General features: G+C 68.0%; 1 protein-coding gene across 1 annotated transcript; it reads right to left on the reverse strand.

The window, feature by feature from the left end:
- Nucleotides 1-19: 19 nt before the first annotated feature.
- H696_03110 (hypothetical protein) lies at nt 20-10,384 on the reverse strand. Its single transcript, XM_009497000.1, has 13 exons — nt 10,152-10,384; nt 10,003-10,066; nt 9,748-9,869; nt 8,659-9,634; nt 8,192-8,424; nt 7,794-8,033; nt 6,208-7,571; nt 5,274-6,018; nt 4,626-5,148; nt 4,353-4,444; nt 3,458-4,284; nt 1,677-3,271; nt 20-1,564 (listed from the first exon to the last, which is right to left on the reverse strand). Exons 1-13 carry the CDS (start codon nt 10,257-10,259, stop codon nt 72-74), a joined length of 8,382 nt encoding a protein of 2,793 aa, XP_009495275.1. The 5' UTR covers nt 10,260-10,384; the 3' UTR covers nt 20-71.
- Between the last annotated feature and the right edge of the window lie 497 nt (nt 10,385-10,881).

Below are 10,881 nucleotides of genomic sequence, written 5' to 3' on the forward strand. Positions count from 1 at the left end.
GGGGGGGGGGCAGTCCAAAGGGCAGAGGAAGGTCTATTGAGATGCGATCGGGCCATGATGCCAACGCTTGGTCAGAGCAGCAGATCAGCCACGGTCCGGTGGGAGATGTCCATGCAGTTGTGCACCAGGTGACTGATCTGCGTGTCGAGGGAGTTGTGCGAGGCGGCTCCGGGGGGGATGAAGGACGAGGAGGAGGCCAGCGAAGTGGCAGCCGAGGAGCCGGAGGAGGAAATGCCAGCTGCCCCGGCGGATGTTCCAGCCCCGGCCAGGGTCAACTGCAGGGAGAGCCCGATGAATGTGGGCTGGAGGAGGAGAAGATGCCGGACGGCCAGGGCAGTCGGCCGGCCGGCGAGGGCGGCGCCGGACGCCCGGTCCGGGGGCGGGGCCGCCACCAGGGCCGCGAGACAGCCGGCCGAGTGGCCAAGCGCGGCCGAGGCCGTGGAGGTGCCATACAAGTGTGACCGGCACACCCGGTCAAAGGCCCCGGGATGGGGCTGCAGCGAGGCCAGGAAGCCGAGCACACGCAGGACAGACAAGCGCAGGTAGTCCGAGGGGGGAGGCTGGTGGAGAGGCACCGGTGGGGATCCCGCAAGGAGGGGCGGCGTGGCGGCTGGATGCGCGCGGCCGGAGTTCGAGCGCGGATCCAGCGATGAGGAGAACCGCAGCAAGAAGTATTGGCATACGCGCAGCGACCCGAGGGCGGCCATCTCCCGCAGACCATGACCCAGGGCCAGGCCGATGGTGGCCGATGTAGGGTCCAGGGCACTGGGCGCGTCACAGGCATTGATGTAAATGGCCCGGTCCAAGAGAGCCCCGGCCACCAGCGGCATCCAGAGGCCGGAGGCCACGCCGCCGGCCGGGTACTGATCAGGCAAGAGCACCGAGCATAGACCAAAGAGGTAGGCCCGGGCAAGGCCGGCAAGAGGCTCCAGGCGTCGGGAGTGTGCCAGAAGCGGGGCAGCAGCCGGCACCGCAGTCGAAGAGGAGGGGGAGATGGCGGCGGCGGCGGCGGCGTTGGTGGTGGCGAGCGGCGCCAGGCCGGCCTGTTCGCCGGTGACGGGATGTGCGGCCTCGGTGGCGATGTCGGTGTCGGCCAATGCCCGGGTGGGCGGAGTGCTGGCGGCGACATGGGTGTTGGCCAGCAGGCGGGCCGCCTGCTCGAGGAAGTGCCCTGTCAGGGGAGGGTATGCCAGGCGGCCGGTGGGAAGATCCTCGCCGGTGGAGGCTTCGGCGGTGATCTGCCGGAAGTCCTCATGGAGCCGGGCCAGGAGATCGGTACAGGGGAGGAGGGACGCCTGGATGATGATCAGCTGGGTGCGAATGAGGGCGCGCTCAAGCCACTCGCCAGGCTGGAAGCTCAAGGAGGAGGCCCGATCGCCCGGGAGGACGGTGTCGGCTCCCAGCAGTGCGGGGACGGTCTCGGCGAAAAGTCGCAGGCACCGGAGCAGGGGAAGCGCATCACGCGGAGCATCGGCCGGCTGATACGACGGGTCATGATACAGGAGTGTCACCTCGAAGCCGGCGAGGATGCCATCCCACAGCCGAGCAAGGACCGATGAGGGGACTGTGGGGGGTGGTCAGAGAAATGCCAAGAAAAAAAGAAGAAGAAGAAATGGCACGAGGAGGGGGGGTGGGGAGGGGGGGGGGGGGGGGGGGGGGGGGGCGCCGGGTCGTACGGTGGTCGGCAAGGGCCTTCGAGGAGACCATGGTGCGCCAGGCGATCTCAAAGAAGGCAGCCAGCGTGAAGACACCGAAGGGAAGTCGAGGCAGCACGGGCATTGCGCTGGGCGCGGGGGTGGCCGTGGCTTCCGGGTCTTCGTGCGAGGTCTTTGGGGTCGGCTGCCAGGCCAGGCATTTGAAGATGTGCTCGGCCGCGGGGCAGGGAGCCAAGGCCAGAGGGGCGTCCTTGGAAATGGGGTAGGAGGCCGGGCCGGAAACCGCGACGCGTGAGGCCGGACGATGGCCATTTCCGGCCAGGGCCAGCCGCAGCAGCAGGCGCGGCAGTACCGGCGACTCATACAGCTGGCGGTAATGCCGCCGGGCGGGGCAATCGCCGGCCAGGGCATCGGCATGGGTGGCCACACAACCGGGAGTGCGGGTAACCTGGTCAGTGGCTCCGGCCGGTGCCACACCCAAGGCCGGCAGCGAGTCCAGCCGCAGGAACAGCGCCAACGAAGCAAACAGGCAATGCTGAGAGAATGCCTGGAAGGTGGGCCGGCCACCGGAGGATGTCATTCCCTTGGCACCGGGGCCGGGGCCGGGGCCGCAGGAAAAGAGAGTGGCCCACATGGCCAGGCTGTCCAGCAGGGCCAGGCACAGGCCAAGGGCATGGGCCGGCTGCAGGCCGGGCAGCGTGGCCGGTGGCGGGGAGAGAGCCGTCACGGCGGCCGGGTAGCCGGCGAGAGCGGAAACCGCGGCCCCGGCCGACAGCAGGTGTCGCGTCAGGGCGCGATCGGCCAATTGCAGCATGAAGAGGGCATTGTTGAGAGCGGCCTGCTGGACGGGGGCCATGCGCTCGAGGTCCGAACGGACATCACCGATCGGCAGCAGCAGCAGGTCCGTCTGGAAGCGGAGGCAATCGCCGAGCAGTCGGTCCAGAATGCCGGCCGCTTCGGGGCTCAAGTCGCCCTGGGTGCCGGTGCTCCGGGGCAGGAGCCACATGATGCAGGACAGGAGCTGCGGCAGGCAGCGCAGATGCAAGCTCAGGCAGTCCTGGTCCGGGGCCGGGTGCCGGGCGAAGAGGGCGCTATTTTGACGCCACGCGCTCCAGAGGGCGGCGATGGTCGCCGCCAGGGCCGGATCATCCAGCGAGAAGCGGGCCTGCGCATCGAGCAAGATCGAATCGAGCGAGGCATTGGTCGACAGGGGCGCCGGGGAGCCGGGGCCACCGGAGGACACAAAGTGCCCGGTGGCGCTTGGATGGCCGACAGCCGGGTTGACATGGGGCGATCCGCCGGCTGGCGCCTCGGCCAGGGCCTTGATCAGGCGGAAGACCGTTTGGATGAGTTCCTCGAGGGCGGTGAGGGCGGTGCGGGTGACGGTGCGTGACCAGCCGGCATCCAGGGGAATGGCATCCACCGAGGGCGAGGCGACCAGCGCCTCGGCAAAGGCACCGGGCTGTTGGCTCGACAGAGCTGCCAACTGCCGGAGGAGGGCCGCCTCGAGACCGGGCACCGGGGCAGCCAGAGCAAAGCCACCCAGATGGCACAGAATCGCCGGCCAGAGCTCGGCTGTGAAGCGGGGCATCTTCAGAAGGGAGACGATATTCCGTCTGGAAGGGCGAAGGAGGTGTCAGGCAAGCCCGGAGACAGCCGGCGTGCGCCGGCTCGGGGTGCGAGCATGGATGTCGAGTTGGCCATGCGTGCAGATAAATATATGCATGCATATGTATGGATGTGTGTGTGTGTGTGTGTGTGTGGATGTGTGTGGATGCGCGGATGCGCGGGTGTATACGCACGAGATGATGCGTGAAATGCCAGAGATGGCCAGCACGCGCGAACCGTCCCACTGTTTCTGGTTGCCAATGAAGTCGCCACATCGAGCCGTGGCCTCGGTGAGGGATGTCCCCCGGTCGGTGGCCGTGGCCAAGCGCAATGGCTCGACCGAGGCCAGCAGGGGAAGCAGCTGCCCGGCCAAGCACAGATCCCAAGTGTCCGAGGTCAGGAGGCCGCCATGGGTGGAGAGGACCCGGCCAAGGGTTTGAACCGCGGCCGCGCGGACTTCCGGCCGGGGGTCGCATCGGGCCGGGAAGCCGAGCCGCGAAATGAGTGTCCGCCAGAGGAGCTCCACGCCGAGGGGGACATCCGGACGCCCGGCCAGCAGGAAGTGCCTCTCATGGCGATCCCGACAAACGCCGGCCAGCTGCTCGGCCGTGAGGGTTGTGCCCTCGGCCGGCAGGGTGCGCAGCTGGCAGAACTTGGCACGCAGAAAGTCGGCGATATTCCACAAAAGGCTCATGGCGGTGAGGGAGGAGTTCAAATCGAAGCTCGAAGAGGAAAGGGCACCCAGGGCAAGAGCACAACGGAAGGTGGACATCATGTCCAGCTGCGGAAGGTAGTCCGTGCAGATGAGCTGCAGGCATTGGAAGGCGCCCATGACCGCCGGGTGGTGAGAGGCGTCCAGACGCGGCGAGTCCTCGGCCGGGGGGTGGGAGCCTGCCGAGTCCTCGAGGGGGGTGTCCTCGAGGGCAGGCGGGAAAACCGGCAGCATGTCACACATTTCGCCCAGCGTATCCAGGATGGCCGGCCAGGCGTACTTCAGCGACTCGCCATGGGCTTGAAGCAGCTGCATCGAAGGGGGGGGGGGGTTAGGGCTTGGAAGGCAGGGCATGTCAAGATGGTGGACTGACGAACATTGTAGAGAGCCTGGAGCGACGTGGTGGAGGGGCCCGGGAAGGGACTTGAGGCGCAGAGGAGCAGCGGCCGGACCAGACGAATTTGCAGATCTACCAGCCGGCGAGTGGGTGAGTCAGTGGATGTCTGTGTGGGTGTGGGTGTGTGGGTGTGAAGAAGGAGCAAGATGGAGGGGGGAAGGGCAAGGAGGAGAGTGGACAGGGAAAGAGGCTTCGGCTTTTCGGAAGGCAGGCAAGCAGGGCGCGGAAGCAAGTGGCCAAAGGCAACACGCACCGGGATCCCGAAGAAGAGTGTCGGCATCGAGGCACTCGGCCGCGCGGGTGACAATGTCGCACGTGGCTTCGGCGGCCTGCTGGCGGAGATGGGGCGGGACGACGGCGCCCGCGGCGCGGGACAGGCTGGCCGCGGACAGGCCCGCGACCGGGCTAGTCGCCAGACCGAAGGACAGGGAGACGGCCGCATCGCTCGGAGCCGGCAGCGGCGAGTCGGTCACCTGGCCATGGGCGAGCTGGCCGGCCAGCAGATTGTGCAAGGCATCCCATGCGCCCGAGGGGGCCGCCGTCCCAGGGGAGAGCTGCGGCGCCGGGGCGGCCGGCGGCGAGGAGACCGCCGTTGCATGCGAAGCGCCAAGGGCCCCGAGGGAATGGACGGTCCGCCGACCACCGGACGCCAGAGCATCCCCACCGGAGCCGGTGTCCAGAAGTGCCCGCGAGCCCAGGATCCGGGGCACGGTGGCGCATCCGAGGTCGCGCAGGCGCTCAATCCCAACGGACAGGAACCCAGCCACGTCGGCGGGCTGAGGAGGGACGAGGAAAGTGTCAATGGGATTGGATATGGGGGGGGGCAGGGGCGGGCAAGACTCCAGGAACCGGGCAGGAGGCTCGGTGGGGCTGGCGAAATAGCGTGGGCAGCCACACGCACCATTTCCTTTTGCGATGCGCGGCGAGCTTCGCCGAGAACGACCGAGGTGGCGGCACTGGTGAAGGCCGCCAAACCATCGATGTCCAGGGACCGGGCAGAATCGAAGACCGAGTCGGTCAAGCCGGTCAACGATGCGAGCAGGGTCCCGGGAGCCTGTGGGCCGGCCCCGGGGCCACCAGCACCAGCGCCGGTGCTGGGTGACCCTGGGGCGGCACCGACCGGGGGCCCACTCGGGCCAGTGGATCCGGCTGGGGCCCCGGCCGGGTTGCCCTGGGGCAGGGGAGCACTGCTGGCGGATCCACCGGCGGCGGGGGCATGGCTGCTGCTACTGCCACCGAGACGCCCAAGGGGCAGGACACTCAGGAGGTTGGCCACACCGAATAGACCGCCGGAGGGGCTTTGCGCGGGGCCAGCCCCGGGCCCGGGCCCGGTCGAGGAGGTCGCGCCAGCGGTGCTCCGGCCTCCCATGGCTGGGGCACTGGCAGTCGAGCCAGGAGCCGACAGGCCGGCGGGGCCGGCCGAACTGCCGGCCGTGCTGCCGGCCAGTGGAACACCGGTGACACTGGGCGACAGGGAGCAGCTCAGACCGAAGAGGATGGCCTTCCATGCGGCGATGCCGAGGCGCGCGCCGGCCATGTTGGCTGCCGAAGAGAGGAAGCGCGAGCAGAGGATGGCCTTTTCGGTGAGCTGGCCATCCGGGCCGCGATCTTGCGTGTGATTGGACACCTCCACCAGGAGGGTATCACTGTGAAGAGACCCGCAGAGGGGGAAGGGGGAAGAGACGAGAGGCAGGGGAGGGGGGGGGGGCGGGGGGGGGGGAGGGGGAGGGGTGAGAAGTCCAGGCCATGGGGAGAGAAGAAGACACAAGCGCGCGGGGCGAGGGGAGGGCAAAGGGATGCGCCCCGGGAGAGGGATGTGCAATCGAGGGACATACCGTTCGGAGTCCAGCCCGGCGTGTGTGAAAGACAAGCAGGCGGCAAGCAGCGCGTCGAGAAGGGCCTCAAGCGAGAGGAGGGGAAAGTAGAAGGGCCGACGACCGGGACCAGCCCCGGAGGATGGAGACCCCAAGATGTCAACCGGGCGCGGCGGCCGGGCCGAGGAGACTGGCGACCGGTCAAGCGCCGCGGCCAGAGCCCCGGACAGTGATGGCCCGAGCGCCCGGCACATGAGCGCACCCAGGGCAGCCGGGTCCTGCTGGGCCGCAGCCACGAGACCCGGCGGCAGGGCACGGCTGGCGCCGGGCGAGTGTAGCCATCCACCACTGGGGCTCGATGCGCCGGTGGAAGTGGCATCGGGCGCCGCAGGCAGTTGGAAGCGATCCGACAGGGCGGTCAGGTCGGCCGCCGGGAGGAGGGTATGGGCCAGAGAGCACAGGGCATCGACGGCCAGGCCGACGAGGCGCGTGGCACCGGCGTCCAGGGGCTCGGGCGGGGGGAAAATGCCGATGCGCTTTTCCTGGGGAGCCAGCAACACTGGGCTCGAAGGCCGGGGCAGAACCAGCCAGCTGGCAATGCGCTCACCGGCCGGGCGCCGGCGCAGCTCCCCGGCGAAGGGGGCCAGCGGGCCGTCCTCGAGCAGGAGAATGGCCGCCGGGAGCTGGGATGTTGGGACATACCCGCCACCGGGGACGGCACCGTCGGCCGCCAGGGCGGCGGAGAGGACACCACCAGCCCCGGGGCCGGTCTCGGTGGTTGCCGGGCCGCTGGCCAGGAGCTCCTGACAGGCAAGGATGGACTGCTCCTCGACGAGGGCCGACTCGGCGGCATTGAGCGTGGGCCGGCCATGGTGAGTGACGAAACCCGCGGCAAAGGAGGCAATCGACTGGACCACATCCGACGAGGCCCCCGGGGCATGGAGGTCAAACTGGGCATAAATGCGCCGAATGAGGGGGTCCTGCGAGGGACCGGCGGAGGCTGGCTCGGTGCCGGCACCGGAGCCGGCGCTATTGCGGGCACCCGGCGAAAGGAGCCCCGTCCCCGGGGTGCAGCCGGAAGCGAAAATGTCCCGCAGAGTCTCCATCGACAGGATGCGCATCCACCAGGCCCCGGGGCGAGTTCCACCCTGGGCACTGGCATCCCGAGCATCATCCTCAGGGTCGTCATCGTCGTCGGTGTCGGCCGCATCACTGTCGGCCGGATCGAGGGCCGGCGAGTCGGGGTTGGCGGATGTGGCATCGGAGTCGGGCTGGAGGCTGGGCGAGCCGGCTGACGAGGCGGGGGTCCGTCGGCGTCGAGCAGGCCGCTCCAGAGCCGTCAGGCTTCGCAAGATCATCGACAGGTAGATCTCACTTTCCATGGGCTAGGAGGTGGGCGAATTGGGTAGGACGGGAGGGGAGGGGGCGGTAGAAGGAGAGAGACAGAGAGGGGAAGGGAGGAATGGGAGTTAGGATGGCCTTCCTTGTGACAGAGAAGAAGAAATGGAACAGCGTGTGCGGGTGCAGACAAGCGAGAGAGAGAGAGAGAGAGAGAGAGAGAGGGAGAGGGAGAGGGAGAGGGAGGGAAGGGAGGATGGGAAACGCACCAGTTGCAGGGAGAAGTTCTGCACGAGAAGGGCCACCAGGCGGAAGGTACGTGCAGCGCGGGGATACTCACCGAGGATGTCTTCCAGCTCGGCATCTGAGGGGGCGGCTCCCCCACGCACATCGAAGGACAGGCGTGAAGAGAGGCCACTGGCCGAGCCAGGGTGCGAGAGGAGGGCACTGGTGGCCCCGATGAGCAGGGGGCACAGCTGGTCGCGGAGGAGCCGCAGGAAGTGGGGATGCTGTGTGTGTGGGGGGGGGGGGGGGGGGGGGAGGCAGGAAGGAGGGCGTCAATGCGAGAGGGGGAGACACGGGCCGGAAGACGGGCCGGGGAAGAAGGAACAAGTGAAGACCCATTCAAGAAGCCCGCGGGGGCTGAGACTCATGGAGTGGGACAAACCTTGGTGAAGAGCGACGCGTGTGACGTGAGGATCGATGCAAGCAGCTCCAGGCAGAGGACCTTGCCGAGGCACTCGCCACCGGGACCGGCAACATAGCCATCCTCCAGGGAGTGCGGTGGACAGGCAATCAGGAAGGAGGGCCCATCACCGGCGGCCAGGGCACACAGATCGGAGAAGAGGGAGAAGGCGTAGAGCGACTCGGTGGCCGAGCAGGAGCCTGGCGTAGTATGGGCTTTGTGCGCGCGCGCACACACACGCACACACGCACACACGCACACAGCCATACCCATCCACGGAGATTCATCGAGGTCAAGAGCCGATGCGCAGAGAAAAAAAAACGAAGAGGGTCAGTGACCAGGGCAGGGAAGATGGAGGCAGGAGCCGGGCAAAAAAAAAAAAGACAGAAAAAAGTGGGCTGCGGAGGGGGCGGGGGCCAAGGAAAATATCCACATGGCCAGTCACGCACGGACGTCGGTGGAAGAGTACCCGAGCTCCGAATAGTCGGACCGGGCAGCCAGAGCATCCATGGCCAGGGTGGTCGAGTGGTCGAAGCACTGGGTGGCCAGCTGGCGCAGGACCGCCAGGGCGGTATTGCGCACGACGCAGTAGCCGGACGAGACAAACTGCAAGGCGTCCTGGTGGGACAGCCCAATGGCCAGGAGGTCGGAGTAGACCGGCATCGAGGGCCAGCCGGCCGGGAGGGAGGCAAAGCGTGCGGCCACCAACAGCAGACGGCTGACCAGGAGGCTGGCCGCACCGACCGGGCCGGAGTTCGCCGCGAAGGCCAGGCAATCGGGGAAGAGCACTGGCAGGAGCTGCAGCAGGCGGAGCTGTGCATCCTGGAATGGGGAAAGGGCCTGGCCGCCAGGAGCCCCGGCCGGAGTCCCAGGAGCGCCTGGAGGTCCACCGGGGGAGCCACTACCACCGGGCCCGGCAAATTGGGCGTAAATGCTGCTGCTGATGGCGGTGGCTGGGACCGGGGTGCCGGGCAGGATGGCCCCGGGCAGGATGGGCGCCACGGCACCGGGCAGGAGGGCCGGACTGGGCCCACTTGAGGCCGGGCCCCCGACCGAGGAGAGACCCCCGACGGCGGATCCGCCCCCCACGGCGGACCCGGCCACGCCAATGAGCGAGCTGATCGTGGCACCGGAGATCCCGGCAAAGGAGGGGCTGGACAGGGACTTGCCTGGGGAAATGCCGGTGTCCGGCACATGGGCGGCCAAGTCCGGCGAGTCGTCGCCGAAGAGCGACGAGTAGCTCACCCCGGCCGAGGAGAGAGCCTGGAAATAGGAAATGGGCAGGGCCCATGGGACGGCACGCGGACCGGTCAAGCGGTCGGCCAGCTCGGCCGAGGTGGGCAGGGCGGTCGGCGGACCACCACCACCCAGCTCCAGGAGGCCGGCACTGCGCTCGAGATGCTCAACAAGCAGGCATAGTTGGGACTGGGGCGGGGGGTTAGCCGGGAAAGGCTCCTGAGTGGAAGGGGAGGGGCCGCGAGCCATGGAGGGCAGCAGCTGAGGGGGGGGGGGCGGGAGCAGAGAGACGAAAGGCGCACCTGATGCACAAGGCGATTGGCCAGGCTGCGGAAGATGAGATTCAAGCCGAGAGAGCCGAGTTTGGGGAAGGCGCGAATCTTGAGAATGGCCTTGAGTGCGGGGTCAAGAAGCGAGCCTGAAACTACGCGCCAGACAGAGGGGGGCACATCGGGGGGAGAGAGAGAGAGAGAGAGAGGGAGGGAGGGACGGAGGGAGGAAAGCAATGAGTCAGGAAGCAGGGCGGAGGAGGCAACGGGACCGACATGAGCACGTACGAGCATCGGCGGGAAGCGGTGTCGAAGCGACCTCCTTGAGGGATTTCAGCGAGCCGAGCGCCGCCTGTCGGGAGGGAGGAGGGGTGGTCAGCGAGTCGGCATCGGGGAAGGGCGCGGGAAGACAAAGACCCGGGGCATAAGGCAGGTACCTCGCGAATGGAAGGGTTACGGCTGCGGGCCTCGGAGGCGATGGCATTCAGGTCGCTTTCCAGCAGAGACCGCAATCCGGCGTCGAGAACCGGAGCCGCTGAGGACATGGTGCACGTCCGCGCGGTGTGCCAGCGCGAAATTCGGCGAGGAGCGAGAAGGAAGGGAGCGGAGAGAAGGGAGGGAGTGTGGCAGGGGGGGGGGGAAGGGGGAACAAAACAGGGAAAAGGACAAAGTGAGAAGGGGATGGTTGCCCGGCCGCTCAGGACCGCGAGGGCCGGCGGGGGGGCGGTTGATCGATCTCTTCGTGTCACAGGGAAACGCGGTTGGCAAGACGCCAGGTGCCGACCGGCCGGGGGGGGGGGGGGGTCTTGCGTGTGATGGAGAAATTCCCCCGGAGGCCCCAGGCCGAGACATGGAGTGAGCCCAGCTCTTCACCGGCCCAAGCTATCCACCCCCCCGCGCTTCCAACAACGATGGGCAACTCGGAAAACATTCGGGCAGGGGCGTCCCGGGGGCGGGGCAGTGGTCGACAGCGCCAATCGATCAGCCTCCCTCCTCCACCGAGAGCAGGCAGGCTGGCCAATCGGTTGGTCTCTTGTGCTTCCGGAGAACCGTGACCTTCTTTTCGTCGAGTCACCCGGACCAACGGGCTGGAGGGGGGGGGGGGATGGGAGAAGAACGACTCTGCCTTACCCGAGCCCTGTCCTTGTCCTCGGGCTTCGGATCCCC

The sequence above is a fragment of the Fonticula alba genome (assembly GCF_000388065.1).
Source record: "Fonticula alba strain ATCC 38817 unplaced genomic scaffold supercont2.4, whole genome shotgun sequence".
NCBI lineage: Eukaryota > Rotosphaerida > Fonticulaceae > Fonticula > Fonticula alba.

What these genes read in the sequence shown, in the direction of transcription:
- H696_03110 (XM_009497000.1), bottom strand. Translation starts at nt 10,259, where the DNA reads ATGTCCTCAGCGGCTCCGGTTCTCGACGCCGGATTGCGGTCTCTGCTG. An exon ending in ACGCGTCGCTCTTCACCAAG is followed by an intron (nt 8,034 to 8,191) that starts GTTTGTCCCACT and finishes CCACACACACAG; the next exon opens with CATCCCCACTTCCTGCGGCT. An exon ending in GCCGGGCTGGACTCCGAACG is followed by an intron (nt 6,019 to 6,207) that starts GTATGTCCCTCG and finishes GTCTCTTCACAG; the next exon opens with TGATACCCTCCTGGTGGAGG.